At 43.4% G+C, this 21,375-nt stretch overlaps 1 protein-coding gene across 1 annotated transcript in view; it reads right to left on the bottom strand.

Annotated features, from left to right (window-relative positions):
- Positions 1-20,720, bottom strand: part of GK (glycerol kinase) — an 81,557-nt gene extending 60,837 nt beyond the window's left edge. Inside the window, 3 exon segments of the mRNA XM_033201839.1 lie at positions 4,388-4,494; positions 7,235-7,308; positions 20,455-20,720. Of these exon segments, the coding sequence (XP_033057730.1) occupies positions 4,388-4,494; positions 7,235-7,308; positions 20,455-20,532 (259 nt within the window). The 5' untranslated portion in view covers positions 20,533-20,720.
- Between the last annotated feature and the right edge of the window lie 655 nt (positions 20,721-21,375).

The following is a 21,375-nucleotide window of genomic DNA, read 5'->3' on the forward strand; positions in this document are numbered from 1 at the left end:
CTCTGCAATATGTGTACTTGAGGTGAGTTAGAAAAATTGCAAATGAGATGTGGCTGCTGCTGGAAACATTTTGGAGAACGAGGTGCCTTCCTGAAACCCCTGAGAGGCCCCTGAGAGTATGAGTCTAAGAGGTGATAGAAATGTGTGTGAATATGTTGGGTAGGGCAAGGCGTGGAGGAATGGATGTGTGGGTTTCCCTTTTCTCTATCAGGGAAATAATTGTTTTAGATACAAGATAATCTAATCTCTGAGAATTTTATGCTCCCAATTTTGAAACAGTTTATGTTATGTTTTGGTTCTATCACATGAATGAATATGTAACTGTTTTTTTTTTTTTTTTTTTTTTTTGAGACGGCATTTCGCTCTTGTTGCCTAGGCTGGAGTACAATGGAGCAATCTTAGCTGGGTGTGATCTCGGCTCACCGCAACCTCTGCCTCCTGGGTTCAAGCGATTTTCCTGCTTCAGCCTCCCGAGTACCTGAGATTACAGGCATGAGCCACCACGCCCAGATAATTTTGTATTTTCAGTAGAGACGGGGTTTCTCCAAGTTGATCAGGCTGGTCTCGAACTCTTGACCTCAGGTGATCCGCCCGCCTCGGCCTCCCAAAGTGCTGGGATTACAGGCGTGAGCCACCATGCCCAGCCGTAACTCTTTATATTTTGTAATTGCTACTGTAACTCTTTATACTTCATAATTCCTTGAGCCCAGTGACAGGCAAACAGAGCTGACTCTACCCCTAGAAGGAAAGAAGCAGTCTAATTGCCTTGGGCTAGTGTGTGCTGCTCAGTTGGAGAGTTAATTTTAATTTTGGAGGCATTGCTCCTAGTGACCTGAAATCAACAAACCTTTTGTCAGATAAGGACAACAAAATCAATGAAATGGAAATTTGCCAAGGAAATACCAGACATGAAGAACCCTTAATGACCATCAGGTAAGACTATAAATGATATCACTCTTCAGTTGGCAAAGTTAATTTACTTGCCACACAAGAAATAAAAACAGAAGTGGTTTGTGAGATTATCATCAGTGTGGCTCAGGATAAAGAACACTGGTCTAGAAGTCAGGAGAGCTGTGCTTTAATGCTAATCCACCATTAAAAAGCTACATAACCTGCAGTAAGTCCCCTTCCCTAATTTGCAGATAGAGGGAGCTGGTCTAGTTGACTGAAGATCCTTTACAGTTTTTCCTTTGTTTTTTTTTTTTGAGTTGGAGTTTCACTCTTGTTGCCCAAGCTGGAGTGCAATGGCGCCATCTCGGCTCACTTCAACCTTTACCTCCCAGGTTCAAGAGATTCTCCTGCCTCAGCCTCCCTAGTAGCTGGGATTACAGGTATTTGCCACCATGCCCGGCTACTTTTTTGTATTTTTAGTAGAGACAGGGTTTCACACCATGTTGGCCAGGCTGGTCAAGAACTCCTGACCTCAGGTGATCCGCCTGCCTCGACCTCCCGACATGCTGGTATTACACGCGTGAGCCACTGTGTGCCCAGCCTTTTTTGTTTGTTTGTTTTGTTTTTTTTTTGAGACAAAGTCTTGCTCTGTTGCCCAGGCTGGAGTACAGTGGGGCAATCTCAGCTCACCACAACCTCTGCCTCCCAGGTTCAAGCGATTCTCCTGCCTCAATCTCCCAAGTAGCTGGGATTACAGGCACCCACCACCACGCCTGGCTAATTTTTGTATTTTCAGTAGAGACGGGGTTTCACCATGTTGAACAGGCTGGTCTCAAACTCCTGATCTCGTGATCCACCCACTTCGGCCTCCCAAAGTTCTGGGATTACAGGCATGAGCCACTGCACCCGGTCTCCTTTACAGCTTTAACAGTTTGTGATCTAGAGTTCTATACAGGCAAGCAAAAGCTTGGCCTTTGGCAATGCCAATTGGATAAATTTTCCGGGAAAAAATAATAGTACAACTGGCCTGGTATGTAGGAGCTTGTGGGATGTTCTCTTCTGTGGCCAGAGGATGGTAGTTGTACAGATGGAAGTGCTGGGTCACTTTGGCTCAGATGTGGACTTCACACTGGCCAGAAACAGAGGAGTATAGAAAAGCTGCCTGTTCAATTCTTAGACCAGGTAGTGCAAGTGGAAGACAAGTCACTTGGGCAGGAGTTGTGTGTCATCTTCACATAAACCATAAAAACAAGAGAAAAAGGAATAGCACCCAAGTGGGTCCAGAAAGCCAACACATCACAGCCTACCTTACCTGTAAGGGAGGTAGAATGATGTCAAAGCCATGGTCAATCACCCTGGACTCTACATTCTAAACATGGCTTTAAGCTGCCTGGATTACCTATGTCTTTGGTAATTTTGACAAGAGTGTGCTACTGATTGCCTATTATTTGTTCCCACTGTTTAGACTGTGAGAACTGCAAGAACAGCTTAAGGAAATGATCAACAACAATCACTAATGCACAATTAACATAAAGTTCAGGACTGCAACCCTAAAATAAGTTGAAGCCCTTCCACTTAGATGTAGGGATAAAAGGAGGATAGGATTAATATGTGCACGATATTAAAAGTTGTTAATAAAATATCAAATTATACTTTAAAAAATCTGCAATAACAGAAATAACTCTATTATTTTATGCATTTCCATTTATTTGTGATTATCAGATTAACATGTTATCTGCACTTAAGCATTAGCTCCATTGTATCCTTAGCACATCTGGCACATAGTAGGCACTCTACAGATTTGTAGTCTTTTTTTTTAAATGAGTTTGAATTTATACAAACAGGGGAAAGGCTCAGGAGTGATGGTATCAAAGCCAAGATGATAGCAATCAAGCCACCACCACCAACTGACGATCTCTCTATCTATAGTCAAACTACCTAAGGAGGAAAAAAAGAGCCCTTGAATGGTGAACTGGAAAATTTGAGGCTATAAAGTAGACAGCAAACTTCCACATTATGCTTCCACCTTTTATGCTATTACATCAATCTTGGGTGGCTGGATTTTTTTTCCCTACATGAATGATGAAAAGTCAAACGTAGATATTCAATTAAAACTACTAGGACTTCACCAGGCGCAGTGGCTCACGCCTGTAATCCCAACACTTTGGGAGGCTGAGGAGGGCGGGTCACGAGGTCAGGAGTTCGAGACCAGCCTGGCCAGCATGGTGAAACCCTGTCTCTACTAAAAATACAAAAAAAAAAAATTAGCTGGGCATGGTGGTGTGTGCCTGTGATCCCAGCTACTCAAGAGGCTGAGGCAGGAGAACTGCTTGAACCTGGAAGGTGGAAGTTGCAGCGAGCCGAGATCGTGCCACTGCACTCCAGCCTGGGTGACAAGATTGAGACTCTGTCTCAAAAAAAAAAAAAAAAAAAAAAACTACTAGGACTTCACAGAGAAATTCATAACAATCTAACACTCTCAAGCAATTATTTTAGGGAAATTTTATAAGTGAAGAGTTTGGATTCCAAATACCCCTTCCCCACAACCTACTCCTTCCTCTAGTCTTTCTCTCCTTAGCAAAAGGCATCCTCATCTATCCAGGAGATCTGGCAAAAATGCAAGCATCACCTTTGACCAATCTCTTCCCTCAACCCCACTACTCTCTCTGTTACCGCAACATCCAGTCTATCAGCAAATTATGACCCTTTCTCTCCACCTCCACTGCTACCATTATTGGTCAAGCCACCATCCTCTCTCAGGACTTCCATAGCAGCCTCCGCACTGGTCTCCCTGTGTCCACACTTTTGCCTTTACCATCTACTCTCCACACAGCAGTCAGAAAGTTGCCTTGAAACTGCAAATCATCCATTGCCGCCTTGCTTAAACTTTCTCATGGCTCCCTATGATACTAAGAATAACATCCAAAATCCTAAATATGGCTGATGAAGCCTGACCCACTTCCACAATTTGATCTCCTACAGAAACACCCTACCCACTCTCACTGTTCAACACTTTTAGTCTTCTTTTGACATGCTGGCCTTCTTTCTGACCCGGAAATGTCCCAGGCTTATTCCCACTTCAGGGCCTTGTACATGCTGCATCCTTTCCCTCAAACACTCTTCTAGACACATGGCTGACCCCTTTTGCCCTTTGAGAGCTCAGCAAAAGTGTCACATCCTCAGAAAGGCTTTTCCTGGCCACCTAATCTAAAGCAAGCCCTTCTAGGCACAACACACCATACCACTTGGTTTTTATTTTTTGGATGGAACTTTTTAGTATTTGAAATTATATTTGTCTGTTCTTATTATCTTGCCCCCATCCAAATAAAAGCTCCATGAGGACAAGAACTTGAACCTTCCTGTTTAGTGTTGTATCCTCAAGTTCTTACAGAAATGCTTGGCAATGCATAGACACTCAATTATAAGCTGAAAGAATAAATTAATGAATTTGATTGAGAGAGTCTTATTATGTGGGTAAAATATTCTATTAAAATACCTTTTATGTTGGAAATATCAATATTGAGCTGTCCAAGTTTCTCACATGTTTTCTCTATACACTCATAGACAGAATGTAGAATTTCTTTAGGGTCCTGTTCCACCCATCTTTGAACAAAAGAAGGCATTTGGTTAGTCAGTAAGAAAGCAACACAAATATAACTTTTTTCTATAGAAAAGTTAACTTATGAGGGTATGGCTGGTGCATACATTAAAGAAAATCAGATTAAGCAAAGCAAATTACATTCCACATTTTAAAGAAACGATTTCAATAAAAGCCTATTTCCTTACAATTTTAATATTCTCCACATAGTAATTAATCATTTTCAAGGAGGCCACAATAGCAGGCCACAAACAGCAAATATCTACCTATTTTAAATTATTTTTCCAAGTCCAATAAGAAATTAGTTCCCCTTCTTTATATCCTGCAGATTCAACTAATTTTGATAAATTATCTGCATGTTTCACCAATCGCTGGTTATTTCTAAGTAGACAGAAATATATTTATTATTATTGAGAATGATATATTGGAAGCAAAAGGAATTCCGAAAAGTCAAATAAGTATACTATTCTTTTCTGCTACTTTTTTCCCAAGATGTTTTGTTGGAATTTAGGGAGATATTTAAAACTCCTTTTAACTATTTCATGTAGATAAGTGATTGGTCCAAGTTCTTAGACCCAATCTCAGTACAATTTTGGTAAAGTACCAGGGCCTCAGAAGGATGAAAGGCTAATAGTAAATGAGAAGGGTGAGAAGCCTAGGAGAAATATGGTAGTTTGAGGAAGTTCAAAAGTAGAAATGATACAACCTAAAATGATTCTACCATAGGATCCAGAAGTAGCAAGGGAATTCCAACTGACTTTCTTCTCTGCCTTTCTCAGGCCTAACTAAATTCTTTCCTTTCCTTCCTTGGCTTTGAATTCTGTCTCGAACTTATTTTATTATTTTCATTTATTTTATTTATTTGTTTATTTATTTATTTATTTTGAGACAGAGTCTTGCTCTGTCGCCCAGGCTGGAGTGCAGTAGCGCAATCTCGGCTCACTGCAAGCTCCGCCTCCCAGGTTCATGCCATTCTCCTGCCTCAGCCTCCCGAGTAGCTGGGACTACAGGCGCCCGCCACCACGCCCAGCTAATTTTTTGTATTTTTAGTAGAGACGGAGTTTCACCGTGTTAGCCAGGATGGTCTCGATCTCCTGACCTTGTGATCCACCTGCCTCAGCCTCCCAAAGTGCTGGGATTACAGGCGTGAGCCACCACACTTGGCCGTCTCTAATTTATTTTTAAAAACACAGTCTCCTTCTGTGTATTTATAATTTTCATCTAGCCAAGACCCAGGTATCTTCTTTACAAATTGCACTGGGCTCAGTCTTGTGGACAGTCATGCTAATGCTGCTAGCACATCAATAACTTTTATTATTAAACAAAGGAACTCTAAAAAATAGAACTTTTTTTTCATGTGAAGAAGACAATACAATTTGGAAACACATCAATTTTTTTCTCTTTCTTAAATTGAGGTAAACTTTACAGTGAAATGCACAGATCTAAAGCGCACAATTTGCTGAGTTTTGACAAGTGGAAATACCCATCTAACCAACACCCCAGTCAAGATACAAAATACTTCCAGCATCTCAGAAAGTTCTTTCATGCTCCTTTCAAGTGAATGACACACCTCACAGACAACCACTTTTCTGATTCCTATCATCCTAGATTAGTTTAAACTATTATAAAATTTCAGATCAATGGAGTCATGCAGTATATACTCTTTTGTATCCAACTTTTTCATTTTCCATAATTCCAGTGACATTCTCTCGTGTTGTTGCAAGTATCTGTTCACTTTGTAAAAATTACTAAATGGTGTTCCATTGTTATCCATCCTACTGATGACAGACATTTGGGTGGTTTCCAGTTGGGGCTACTTTTTTGAGACGGAGTCTCGCTGTCTCCCAGACTGGAGTGCAGTGGCGCGATCTCTGCTCACTGCAAGCTCCGCCTCCCAGGTTCATGCCATTCTCCTGCCTCAGCCTCCCGAGTAGCTGAGACTGCAGGCGCCCACCACCACGCCCAGCTAATTTTTTTTGTATTTTTAGTACAGACGGGGTTTCACAGTGTTCCCCAGGATGGTCTCGATCTCCTGACCTCGTGATCTGCCCACCTCGGCCTCCCAAAGTGCTGGAATTACAGGCGTGAGCCACCGCGACTGGCTTTTGGGGCTACTTTTAATAAAGTAGCTATAAACATTCATGTGCAAGTCTTCTATGGGCATATGCTTTTATTCATCTTGGGTAAATTCCTAAGAGTGAAATGCTGCAGGTGTATGGTTAGCTTTGCAATAAACTGCAACACAGTTTTTCAAAGTGGTTATCATAAACATCATTAAATTTTAAATAATATACTTAACATTATATTTAATTACAATTACTACATATGAATACTATTCCCAAAAATGTGATTTTAGTATTAGATATTAAGATATGTGAATACTTTTTTAAAAAGATACCTTTATTATAAAACAAACCTGACACTCAAATCAGCAAAGCAGCATTTGCACAATAATAGGAACACAGAACTCAATGACTTCAAAGTCAATGTAAAATTTCTGATATTTAATACTCTTTTGCTTTATTACTTTATTATTCATTCCTTGGCGGTAACTGAATTCCTAAGCCATCAATTCTGACACGTAAAACATACCAAGTTATTGCATATTTTCTTGACTAATAACAACCTCTCAAATCTTTTCAGGAGGATCTCTGACCAAGTTTACTTTACAAATCCACAGGGCAAGTCAGGTGAGATGGACTAACAAACATAATGTGTCTTTACATATCGAATTAGGAAACATACCCTTCTCTTGGGAACTCTTGTTTTATTTCCACTTGATGATGACTAAGTAGTTCAGCTGTTTTTGAATTGAAAACCTGAAAAATATATTGTAATATTAAGGTAAAAATGCAGGCAGATATCAAGGATGTTTAAAGTTATTCAGTAACTGAAGTTCTTGTTCACTGGTAGACAAAGTCCAATGAGATGAAATGCCATATAAGATGTTCGACTTTCTTTTCATATGGATTCATAAAAGATATAAGGCAGCATCAGAAATAACTTCTCTTTAGGTAAAAAGAAACCTATTGAAGATAAAGGTAAATCAAGAGGCAATTCCCTACTCCTTAAAAACCAAAATGGTTCTCTAGTTGTAGGAAATTTAACACATTAATTAACAGTATGGATTTCTTTTACAGAATAGGAAAACCAAGAATAATAAAAGAGAGCTGATACAATCCTAATAGCAATGGTGTAAGGTTCCACTCCATTTATCTTGGATGTGGAGACAGAAAGGGTCACAGATACTCAGCACACAGATGCGTACTGTGTAGATTCCTTTGAAGGGAAGTGCGGCTATGCATCTAGCTCTTATAAAAGAGAAATAGAAGGCCAGATGCAGTGGTTTACACCTGTAATCCCAGCACTTTGGGAGGCTGAAGCAGGCAGATCACTTAAAGTCAGGAGTTTGAGATCAGACTGGCCAACATGGTGAAACCCCATCTCTACTAAAAATACAAAAAATTAGCCAGGCGTGGTGGTGGGTGCCTGTAATCCCAGCTACTCAGGAGGCTGAGGCAGGAGAATCCCTTGAACCCACCTAGGAGACGGAGGTTGCAGTGAGCTGAGATTGAGCTCCACCCTGGGCGACAAGAGTAAAACTCTGTCTCAAAAAACAAAAAACAAAAACAAAAACAAAAAGGCAATAGAGTCCTTGTTAGTAGAGGAATAAGTATATACTTGGCTCCATCCAGCTGAGGACTCTCTGTGACATGCTTGTCATAAATTGCTGACCCTTGATATAAAACATTAAAACCAGTGGATGAAAACTAACAAAGAAGTGCTATACAATCCTCTACAATTTTAGCACTACTAAAAAGCAACACTTTTTAAAATATATCAAGTTTTGCTGGGCGCGGTGGCTCAGGCCTATAATCCCAGCACTTTGGGAGGCTGAGGCGGGCGGATCACAAGGTCAGGAGCTCGAGACCAGCCTGGCCAACATGGTGAAACCTTGTCTCTACTAAAAATACAAAAATTAGCTGGGTGTGGTGGCGCATGCCTGTAATCCCAGCTACTCAGGAGGCTGAGGCAGGAGAACTGCTTGAACCAGGACCTGGAGGCGGAGGCTGCGGTGAGCCAAGGTCACACCATTGCACTCCAGCCTGGGCAACAAGAATGAAACTCTGTCTGAAAAAAAAAAAAAAAAAGATGCTGTATGCAAGTTTTTCATATATATTGTTTTCCATGTTGTAGTATCTATATTTGAGTACTAAAGTAATATACATAAGATGCATACATCTCAAATATACATAAGATGCATATTTTGATTAAAATTAACTTCCAAAATTACTCTAATTACAGCAGTGAAGTCACTTCCAATTAGTAAAGTGTTTCCATGCCTAGGTTTCCTGTGGGAGAAAATTACCTGTTCAATGCAGACTAAGAAAATAAAAAGCATTGAGTCTGTGACTTGCTGCCTTCCTCCTTCTGCATCACACACACTCCCTTCCTCTTTTCTGGAGGAAATAATAAACATAATGAAAGCAAGAGAGCAAATTCTGAAGTCCTTTGAGAAGATAAAATATCTTACAAGTCAAAGGTTAACTTGACACATCATACATCATATACCATGTGATAGCCCTGTGATTTACAAGGCAACATTAGGGCATGTCTCTAGGATGCCAGCTCCATTAGCATTAGGGTGTGCCTCTAGGAAGCCAGTTCCATTTGCCCTGTTTTATTCACTGAAGTATCCCTAGGAACTAGGGCACAAAGTTGGTGCTCAATAAGTATTGCTGACTGTCCAAAAAATATGGTGTATTACATATACTTATTAGGACAAAAATTATCACATAAAATGAGAAACACTTATGTGCAGAAAAACTTCACCACAATGGGAAACTCCAGCTGTATTACTGTTATTCATATTACTGCTGCTCCCTGCTACTCTCAAATCCCTAAAGGACTCTAGGTTAAGAAACAAAGTGTTGGCTGGGCGCAGTGGCTCATGCCTGTAATCCCAGCACTTTGGGAGGCTGAAGCAGGTGGATGACCTGAGGTCAGGAGTTTGACACCAGCCTGGCCAACATGGCAAAACCCTGTCTCTACTAAAAATACAAAAATTTGTTGGGTGTGGTGGCACATGCCTATAATCCCAGCTACTCAGGAAGCTGAGGCAGGAGAATCACTTGAACCCAGGAGGCGGAGGTTGCAATGAGCTAACATCACACCATTGCACTCCAGCCCAGTACATAAGTCGAAACTCTGAGAAAGAAGAAAGAAAGGCCGGGCGCGGTGGCTCAAGCCTGTAATCCCAGCACTTTGGGAGGCCGAGACGGGCGAATCACGAGGTCAGGAGATCGAGACCATCCTGGCTAACAAGGTGAAACCCCGTCTCTACTAAAAATACAAAAAACTAGCGGGCGAGGTGGCGGGCGCCTGTAGTCCCAGCTACTGGGGAGGCTGAGGCAGGAGAATGGCGTGAACCCGGGAGGCGGAGCTTGCAGTGAGCTGAGATCTGGCCACTGCACTCCAGCCTGGGCGACAGAGCAAGACTCCGTCTCAAAAAAAAAAAAAAAAAAAAAAAGAAGGAAAGAGAGAGAGAGAGAGAAAAAGAGAAAGAAGAAGAAGAAAGAAAGGAAGAAAGGAAGGAAGGAAGGAAGGAAGGAAGGAAGGGGCCAGGCGCAGTGGCTCACGCCTATAATCCCAGCACTTTGGGAAGCCGAGGTGGGTGGATCACGAGGTCAGGAGATCGAGACCATCCTGGCTAACACGGTGAAACCCCGTCTCTACTAAAAATACTAAAAATTAGCCGGGCGTGGTGGTGGGCACCTGTAGTCCCAGCTACTCAGGAGGCTGAGGCAGGAAAATGGCGTGAACCCGGGAGGCAGAGCTTGCAGTGAGCCGAGATCACGCCAGTGTACTCCAGCCTGCGTGACAGAGCAAGACTCCGTCAAAAAAAAAAAAAAAGAAAGGAAAGGAAAGGAGAGGAAAGGAGAGGAAAGGAGAGGAGAGGAGAGGGAAAGAAAGAAAGGAGGGAGGGAGGGAGGGAGACAAGGTGTCCCTTTTTGCTGGCTGAATTCATAAAAACCTCAATAGTAGACCTGTGGGGCTCTGAATGGAGTGAGACCCCTCTTCCATCACCTCCTAGTTTTAATTAGGGCAACATCAGGGCCCTTATGCTAAAAATGAATTCATGGATCTTTGGAAGAGACACAGAAAACAGAAGGATTTTGGTAAATTCTATTTGCTGTATTAGACCATGAAGCCATCCAATCAAACAACATTTGGATGTACCGGGATGGAGCCTAAACCTCCCGACTTCATTAAAGCTCTGAAACTTAGGAGATTGACACCACCTTAGTGTAGCCTGTCCAATAGAAATATAACCCAAATCAAAAATGCAAGCCACATACTAACTTTAAGTTGTCTCATTAAAAAAGTAAAAAGAAACATACGAAATTAATTTTAATAACACATTTAAGCCAATATCTATAAACTTGTTTTGACATGTGATAGATATAAAATATTAATGATTTGTTTTTACTAAGTCTTTGAAATCTTGTATATATTTTACACTTATAGTCTACTCAATTCAGACTAGTCATATTTAAAGTAATCAGTAGCCACATGTGGCCAGTGGCTATTGTAGTGGACATGAAGTTCTAGAGTAATTTTTTCCTTATATATCTAGGTTCATATGAAGCCTTCTGGCCATTCATTTGTCTGCAGATGGACAAATGTACAAAGAAGGCTAATGATGTTTCCACAAGACTCTATGGTACAGGGTAATTAACTCCACATTAAAACACAGTGCCCAGAGGCAAGAATGCTAGTCTGATTTTTTCAAGTAGATTTCAGAAATCATTGTCAATTAAAGATAGCAGTGGCTGTATCGTTTGCTTTACACAATGTCTAGCCTGGTCATTTGGTTTTTTGGGGGGATGTTTGTTTGAGACAGGGTCTGGCTCTGTCACCCAGGCTGAAGTGTAGTGGCACAATCTCAGCTCACTGCAACCTCTGCCTCACATAGGGCTGTCAGAGCTATGAAGAGGAGAAAGGACAGGTAACCCAGAATTGAGGGTCCGAGAAGGGCTCTCAGAAGTGGTAACTTCTAAACTAAGACTTCAGGTTGAACAGAGGGAGTCCATGCGGCACAGTGGGCATAGGAGTGCAGGATGTACAGGTGGGCGAGGGTGCGTAGTACTTGCTGATGAGAAAGGATTAGAGGGAGGCAAGGCTGGGACAGGAAAAGCAGTTGCAATGTGTCTGCAGTTCAGGTGAGACATACAGAGGCCTCCACTAGGAGGGCAGCTGCGATGAGGTTGACAGAAGTGAAGTGCAAATGCAGAGAGATACTTAATTCAGGAGGTACAAGCAGGAAAAAGAGCAACACTCAGGGAGGAGAAGTTACAGGTCAGTGCAACTGAGTAGGCAGTGTTTACCAGACAAGGAATAGGGTAGGAGCAGTAGTTTCAGGATAGGAACGCATAGGAGATTGCAAATTTTGTTTTAGATAATGTGTGTTTGAGGTGTTGCTTGGGCATTGAAGTGGAGATATCCAGTGATCAGTTGCTTCTATTTTAGGTCATAAGCTTAAAGAAAAAGATCCAGGCTGGGCACTGTGGCTCATGCCTGTAATCCCAGCACTTTGGGAGGCTGAGGCAGGCAGATCATGAGGTCAAGAGATTGAGACCATCCTGACCAACAAAAATTTTTCAGGCGTGGTGGCGTGCACCTGTAATCCCAGCTACTCAGGAGGCTGAGGCAGAAGAATCAATTGAACCCAGGAGGCGGAGGGTGCAGTGAGCCGAGATCATGCCACTGCACTCCAGTCTGGTAACAGAGCGAGACTCTGTCTCGTAAAAAAAAAAGAAGAAAGGAAAAAAACAGATTCGTTCTCAGACTTTTGTGTGGGCCAGAAAGGTAGTTGAGAACGTCATGCTTGGTGTGATGTCGAGGCAAAGAGCACACACAGACCCCGGAAGCACAGAGAGCTGGGGGACATCAAGCTCCAGCCCTGCCCACATCAGCTATTTGACATTTTCTTCTGAGCCTCTATGTTTTCCGTTTGTAAAAGGATACTAAAGTAATTAATGAAGAGTATTTAGCATAGAATAGGCAGAGCATACATCCAAAAGGTTACTACCGCTACTAATTTTATAATTACTATCATTACAATTACTACTCCCACCACCACTAATAGATGACAGAATAAGGATTAGAGGCCGGGCGCGGTGGCTCAAGCCTGTAATCCCAGCACTTTGGGAGGCCGAGACGGGCGGATCACGAGGTCAGGAGATCGAGACCATCCTGGCTAATACGGTGAAACCTGTCTCTACTGAAAAATACAAAAAAAAAACTAGCCGGGCGACGAGGCAGGCGCCTGTAGTCCCAGCTACTCGGGAGGCTGAGGCAGGAGAATGGCGTAAACCCGGGAGGTGGAGCTTGCAGTGAGCTGAGATCCGGCCACTGCACTCCAGCCTGGGTGGCAGAGCGAGACTCCGTCTCAAAAAAAAAAAAAAAAAAAAAAAAAGGATTAGAAATCACTAATTCTGAATAATGAACATAGGAAGCCAGTCCTATATTCATCTCTAAACCCAAATCATGTCTCAATTCCAGATTTTGTTTCGGGTGAAGGGCAATTTAAAAAGGAAGAAACAAGGAAAGTGAACATAGGATGAGAATTTAGCTCAGTGCAGACACAGTATACACTTGAAACATGTAACCACTACTGTCACTGCTGCTACTACTGCTACGTTATTATTATTATTATTATTACCCATAAGTGGTAGTATTAGAATTGGAAGTCTCCAGGTCTATATTCAGCTCTATGCACAAACTATGACTCAATTCCAGATTTGGAGGAGGAGAATAATTAAAAACTGAAAAAACAAGGAAAATTGTTTTTATAAAAAAATGTTTGGCTGGGCCCGGTGGCTCACGCCTGTAATCCCAGCACTTTGGAAGGCTGAGGCGGGTGGATCATCTGAGGTCAGGAGTTCAAGACCAGCCTGGCCAACATGGTAAAACCCCATCTCCACTAACAATACAAAAATTAGCTGGGTGTGGTGGTACACACCTATAATCCCAGCTACTAGGGAGGCTGAGGTGGGAAAATCACTTGAACTCAGGAGGTGGAGGTTGCAGTAAGCTGAGATCATGCCACTGTGCTCCAGCCTGGGCAACAGAGCAAGACTCTGTCTCAAAAACAAAAAAAAAATTTAAATTAGCTTCTGAAACAACATATGTATTTTCTGCCTTATAAGAAGGAGAGTTGTGGGGCGCCGAAATGCTCTCTTTACTAAGTAACTGCCCCATAGGCTTACCTCACTCATCCTATGACTAATTCATCTGTCCTATCATAAATGTGCACATTCATTTCCCTCCCCATGTGATTCCCCACTAGCCTAGCCTACTCTTTTATGACACACTAAACTTTTTTTTTTTTTTTTTTTTTTGAGACGGAGTCTCGCTCTGTCGCCCAGGCTGGAGTGCAGTGGACGGATCTCAGCTCACTGCAAGCTCCGCCTCCCGGGTTCACGCTATTCTCCTGCCTCAGCCTCCGAGTAGCTGGGACTACAGGCGCCCGCCACCTCGCCCGGCTAGTTTTTTTTGTATTTTTTAGTAGAGACGGGGTTTCACTGTGTTAGCCAGGATGGTCTCGATCTCCTGACCTAGTGATCCGTCCGTCTCAGCCTCCCAAAGTGCTGGGATTACAGGCTTGAGCCACCGCGCCTGGCCGACACACTAAAATGTGATAAGACATTATTCAGAAATGTAAACTCCCTCTTGAGAACACCATGATACTACATAAATGTGAGTGATTGAAAATAAAAATATTAACCACAAATATGTTCCATGCCAAATTTGACCAGAAAAGGCATCTTCCAACAAGCCACAGAAGTAAAGAAAACATAGCAAATGAAATTATGTTTTTCTTAAAAATGAAATTGGCCGAGCGCAGTGGCTCACACCTGTAATCCTAGCACTTTGGGAAGCCAGGGCGGGTAGATCACCTGAGGTTGAGAGTTCGAGACCAGCCTGACCAACATGGAGAAACCCCATCTCTACTAAAAATATAAAAAATTAGCTGGACGTGGTGGCACATGCCTATAATCCCAGCTACTCGGGGAGGCTAAGGCAGGAGAATCGTTTGAACCTGGGAGGCGGAGGTTGCGGTGAGCTGAGATCGCACCATTGCACTCCAGCCTGGGCAACAAGAGCAAAACTCTGTCTCAAAAAGAAAAAAGAAAGAAAGAAAGAAAGAAATTGTAGTAAATGGCATATACATACATCAAATACAGCTATAGTTTCTGATTTTGACTTTTTCCAAGATGCCTCAAGTTTTATCTGTCTATTCTTCTAATCCAAGCATTCCAGTCAACACACCTGAGTCCTTGTATGTCCCTTGCTCTAATGTTGATTCATGTACCGTGTGTCTACCACATGCCAGATGCTGTGTCAGGCTTTGGGGAAGAAAAAGGACATGGTTCTATCCCTCAAAAAGCTCAAAACTGAAAGCTCTTACCACTTAGTCTTGTGACAGACAAGAAGACAAGAGTGGGTGGCAGCTCTCTGTTGAGAACGTATTCCTGGTACTTGTGTAATGTGACGGGCAAGGAAACAAGCAAATGTAGTGGGGAAAGAAAGAAACAACAAAAGAACCACAACTTGGCCGGGTGCGGTGGCTCATGCCTGTAATCCCAGCACTTTGGGAGGCCAAGGGAGGCGGATCATGAGGTCAGGATTTCAAGGCCAGCCTGGCCAACATGGTGAAACCCCGTCTCTACTAAAAATACAAAAAAATTAGCCAGCTGTGGTAGCACACACCTGTAATCCTAGCTACTCAGTAGGCTGAGGCAGGAGAATTGCTTGAACCTGGGAGGCGGAGGTTGCAGTGAGCTGAGATCATGCCGCTGCACTCCAGCCTGGGCAATAGAGCGAGACTCCGTCTCAGGAAAAAAAAAAAAAAAGAATCACAACTCTAGTTATCACAAGAGTGGCCTCATTCCAGTTGTGAGCCAAATCAGTTTTGCCGAATTTATTGTTCATTAGTCCTTGGCCCATAATGAGTGCTTAATAAATATGTGTTGAATAAAAAAAAAAAAGAATAAACAAATGAAGGAAAGAGGAAATCCATCTGTAAGCCTTATGAGATCTCTAAGTATGATGGGACAGCTGGGGCCAAGGGAATGCTTCCTGCCAAAACAAACACTGAGCTACAATTCTAGTCATTCTTTATATGTATTGTCTGTTGAAACAAAATGATTACGCAACCATTATCCACAGTGACACACCTGAGCCCTGCCTAGGACCCACTAAATTTGAGTCACAAGATGATCATAACCCACAGTATTCATTCAAATGCAATATTTTTTATAGATTGCAAAACCAATTTATAAGTATGTTTGTCATGGTGAAGATTCATTCATTTGTGATGATAATCAGAACTGACACTTGATTAATAGGTGAGAAGGTGGCCTCCCCCTTCTCTCATCTCCCCTCTGCAGTACTCTAGACAGCTGAGGAACCCAAGGCAGTAGTCAGGAGGACTGGTTTCAGATTATAACAGACCTGGACTTGAATCCTTGCTCTACCAGTTACTCTGTGACCTTGGGCGCAATCCTCAGCCACAGTCTAATCACCTGTGTAAAGAAGCTTACTAATACTATCTACATCACAGAGTTATGAGGATTAAATGAGATAATGCTGGAAAAGTCCTCAACATAGTACCTGACACATTTCAAGCCACAACATACTACAAGTCTTTTAAAAAATCATCATAGCGGGGAAAAACTTAAGTTACCAAATTAAAGAAGGAAGTTGATTGTTTAAGCTGAAACTTTTGTCTTACAAAGAAATGGCTCCTGTTACACTAATTCTCTTTCCAAGAAGTTCCTACTCTGCAATCTGAGTTACCATGTGCCAACCCCAATTCACTTTCCTATCAGATAAGTTGGAAATTTTCCGCTTGTACAAAGCATATGCATGGGGTCCCAAGATTAATTACTCGACAATTTGATGAGGAAATGAACATGTTCTATCGTATGTCTACCACTAAAATGTAAGGCATTAAGTAACCAAATGTACCCAAGAAAGTTTTAAGAGGTAAGAAAGAAAACCAGAATTAAAATTCAGTTAACTTGGCCAGGCACGGTGGCTCACGCCTGTAATCCCAGCACTTTGGGAGGCTGAGGTGGGTGGAACACGAGGTCAGGAGTTCGAGACCAGCTGACCAACACGGTGAAACGCCGTCTCTACTAAAAATATAAAAATTAGCCCGGCATGGTGGCGCATGCCTGTAATCCCAGCTACTCAGGAGGCTGAGGCAGAAGAATCGCTTGAGCCTGGGAGGCAGAGGCTGTAGTAAGCCAAGATGATGCCACGGCACTCCAGACTGGGCTACAGTGTGAGATTCCGTCTCAAAAACTAATAAAAATAATAAAAGATAAAAAAATTCAGTTAACTTATTAAAGAGAAATAAAAATCTACTCAATAAACACGTATAAAACACTCTGAACAGTCTTTAAGTGCTGTTCAGCTTTGTATTTCATAAAACATCTTGGTCAACATATAGCTTAAAAGGAGGTCCCTGCTCCCAAGTACAGCAGGTATACAATTATAATACAAGGGGGAGTGTAATAAGAGCTATTAATAGAAGCATTTTTTAGGCCGGGCGCGGTGGCTCAAGCCTGTAATCCCAGCACTTTGGGAGGCCGAGGCGGGCGGATCACAGGGTCAGGTGATCGAGACCATCCTGGCTAACACGGTGAAACCCCGTCTCTACTAAAAAATACAAAAAACTAGCCGGGCGAGGTGGCGGGCGCCTGTAGTCCCAGCTACTCGGGAGGCTGAGGCAGGAGAATGGCGTAAACCTGGGAGGCGGAGCTTGCAGTGAGCTGAGATCTGGCCACTGCACTCCAGCCTGGGTGACAGAGCGAGACTCCGTCTCAAAAAAAAAAAAAAAGTAGTATTTTTTAAAGTGCTATAGGAAGGGGGGGAAATTCTGAATAACGGTTTGAGGAAGACTTACACTAAAAGGTGGCAGTTAAGCCACTATTTAGAGGTAGAGAAGCAGATATGGCGGATAGAGGTGGAGGCATTTCCCTGGGATGAGAGAGCTCAGATAAAGTCTTTTCTTCTTATGGGAGAAAGCTAATATTGCTAACCGAGAAAAAAGAAGAAAGCTTGCAGAGGTTATTGGTCTCAGGAAAGTCAAGTTAAATATGCAAATTTAATGAATAATAGTCAGGAAATTACTTAAATATCTTTAATTTTATAAGCTTCCTTATGACAGTTCTTATCCACTGTATTCTTTCCTGACAGGTAAGCAATTATTTTTCAGTCATAATTACAACATGGAGTAATATGACTGGAATAACTCCCGGAATCACCTTATGATTGAAGCACTTATTCAGCAAATCTTTTATCTGTATTTTGCAGGGAGTGGTTTAGCAACTTCTTTCCTCATAAACAAAGGAAAAAACACCTTGCTAAACCATTCCCAAGTTTTTCACTATTTCACACAGGATCTCTAAGGTTTTTTATTTGCCTCTAGAGCATTCTTTCACAGTTGTTTCTCAAGGAGCGGACAATTTTATTGATCAACTTTTATACATCATTCTCTAAGCAGGATGAGAATCTTCTGAATTTGCATCTTAGCTTACATGCAATGAGACCAGGCCTCACAGAGCCCAGTAAACAGGAGCCAATTTTTGAAGGCTCATGTTGTTCATGTTACACACTGAACAATTAATTGTGGCAATATGAAGTTGATCAAGTCCTTCTTCATTGATGTAGAAAGATGTCTTTTGGGCAACAAAACCTGAGGGACCAAGAATAACCTGCAGTGGATAAAGAAGATTGCTGGGCTACATGGACAGCAATAATGAAGAGTCAAAAAGAAGGCATGGAGAGTCAAAAATAAGGCATGGACAGTTCAAACTGACTCCTAAAGGAAGCCTACAAAGTTATGAAATATTTTACCCATTTTCATATTAAGCAAAGGCTGTATAAACTTGAGAACATCTGCCATGCTTGGTTTGGCCCCCACAGTGCTTTATAAACTAATTGCCAACATTTAAGAATTGAAAGATTTCATTGAAAACTCTAGACTACCTGCTTTTAATCTGATGATCTGGCAGCACTGGGCTTGCGTTCCTGCTTGGCAGCTACTAGCTGTCCCCTTGGCCTGGATATCTCTCTAGTCTGCTTTCCCCCTTCTACCTGCCTGGTCCCTGCAGGCATTTGTGTGGGCAATTCTTGAATATGGCTTTAAACATCAACCCACAGTTAGTTGGCACATGTCTTAATGGTCTTTCTTAAGTGGGAAGATGATGATGATCGTGTATATTATGTATTAATCAAATCCAGTTAAGCAGACTTTCTTACTTATGATTCAGGATTACTTTATAAACATTTCTAGGAATATAAGACAAAGTGAAACCTGCCCTGGGTGATCAAAAGATAAACAGTGCAAGAGACAGTGGAACTACGCTTGGCAGCTCAAACTAGGGTAAGTCATTAAATAAGATTCAAACCAAAATTAGACTGAAAGCTTCTCACTTTAGACAAAAAAAGATATGTAAGGATCAAAGCACAAATGCAGTTTTTAGTCAAGTGCCAGCTTTGACAGAACTTTGAAAAAATATATACACTGTATGTATAATGCATATGTATATACACATAAGTGTATATATGTATAGATATATACATACTAAATAATGCAAGAAAACATGATTTGCGGTAAAGTGAAGAGCTAAATAATCACTAAATATTTACATCAACTTGCTAAGTTAGTCAAATATCCATTGAAAGCATGGGCTTTTATCAGCAGGCATTCATTTAATTACCATTATTTATTTATTTATTTATTTTTATTTATTATTATTATTATTTTTTTTTTTTTGAGACAGAGTCTCCCTCTGTTGCCGAGGCTGGAATGCAGTTGTGCGATGTTCGCTCAGTGCAACCTCCGCCTCCCGGGTTCAAGTGATTCTCCTGCCTCAGCCTCCCGAGTAGCTAGGATTACAGGCGCCCGCCACCACGCCCAGCTAATTTTTATTATGCCAGGTTGGCCAAGCTGGTCTCGGAACTCCTGACCTCAGGTAATCGACCCGCCTCAGCCTCCCAAAGTGTTGGGATTACACGTGTGAGCCACCGCGCCCGGCCTCAATTACTTTTAAATTATCTTACTGAACTCAGTGCTAGGTCACTTTAAGAGCAAGTTTCCTAATTGCACAAAAATTAATCAGCAGAGTCACTTAAATAGCGATCTTTTGCGGTAAAACTGTGCTGTCACACATGGTAAATAAAAAGAGAAACAGAATTTCCGTCTCGCTTTATGCTGTGAAGCACAGTAAGGACAATCATTTGTTTGTAATGGGCAAAGTCTCAGAACTGAAATTTGCGAGTCTTCGGAATTAAATAAAGATTCTGGCAAAAGCAGTGTAGTGTGACTGTTTCCTAATTTGTTCTGCCACCCTCCCCAGTATTCAACCCTCTGCAATTTCTGTGGGAGAGGATGACAACGCATCATCACTCCAATACTTTATTCGTTCTACTGCTGGAAAGGACGCTGTGTTAGCTACCACAGCCGTGACACAGCTTTCCCCCCATCCAAGGACGTCCTGTGTCTCGCAGGCCAAATGCTCCTAGGGAAGACCGCGGTAGCCGTCATTGTGGCCACCTGTCCCCTCCTGCAAGCCGGCCGCTCTAAGCGGATGCTCAGAGAGTCCCTGCTCCCTCTGGGGGAAGGGTCACCCCATTAGTAGCTGACCCAGCTCCGCCACCAAAACTGCAGCTATTGAACTCGGCCGTGGGGGTCATGAGAGGCCGAGGTCCCCCAGGCCTGGGTGGGTCACCCCCAGTGTGGCAGGTCCCGTTCCGGCCTCCCTCCTTTGCCCAGCGGCCGGGATCCCGGGTCCGAGAGACGCGGGATGGGGACACAACAGCCACCCCCTCCGTCCCCCGACTCCCGCCCCGGCTCAGCGCCTCTTCAAATGTCACCCCGGGCTCACCAAAAAGCGCGTCGAACTGGTGCCCTGGTCCACCGCCCCCACCAATGGCCCTAAAACTGCCTTCTTTGAGGCTGCCATGAAACCAGCTTCAGGTCGGCCGGCGATTGCTGCCGGTTTCCTGGGTGACGGCGGCGGGAGGGGGAGGGGCGGGTGACGAGTCCAAAGAGCGAGGCCGCGCGCGTCCGCTGAACGCTCGGACCGCGCTCGAGGCGGCCCCTTTACCCGCGCGCAGCCTTCTCACCCCGCCCCTCCGGCTCAGGCCCCGCCCCCCACCGCGTTCTCCAAGGCTCCAGGGGCGTGTCAGGGGGGTGGGGTGGGCGCTGTCACCTGGGCTAGCCAATCAGCAAACGCAAAAGAGTCGAACGCTCGGACAAGCGGAGGGCGAAGAGACGTCACGGGGGCGGGGCCTGGGCGCGGTGGAGGCGGTGGCCCGCGCAGTAGGTCACGTGGGGGCCCGGCGAGTCGACAGCCGAGCCTTCCAGCTGCTTGGCTTGGGGCGGAGACGAGTCCTGCCCTTTGGCAGACAGCGCTCCTGGCCGGCGAAAAGAGCGCACTTCCACTCGTGTCCAGGGGCTCGCCTCGATAGGGGTCCCGAAGTGTGTAGAACTGCTTGTTCCCTCCGGTGGGCTGTGCACAGCACGACGTGAGTCTCTGTGTCAACCTGCCCGGCCTTCCCGCGTTTCCCACGCCCCGCCCACCTCCCTGCGTCTGACCCCTGGTAATAATCGTAATCATTCCTTTGGCTGGAACTGACCCCCTACAGGGTCACCTCAAGGAGTAACGCGAATCCTTCACTGTTGCGAGCTTTTCAGGGACAAGAAACGCGGAAGTTCTTTCGGTTTAGTATTTAACGAAAACACCCAAAATCAACCTCCCCAAGTTCCTCAATCGACCATTCAGGCAGAAGGCGCCCGGCACCAC

This window comes from Trachypithecus francoisi, unplaced genomic scaffold, assembly GCF_009764315.1.
Source record: "Trachypithecus francoisi isolate TF-2019V2 unplaced genomic scaffold, Tfra_2.0 Lachesis_group6, whole genome shotgun sequence".
Classification (NCBI taxonomy): domain Eukaryota; kingdom Metazoa; phylum Chordata; class Mammalia; order Primates; family Cercopithecidae; genus Trachypithecus; species Trachypithecus francoisi.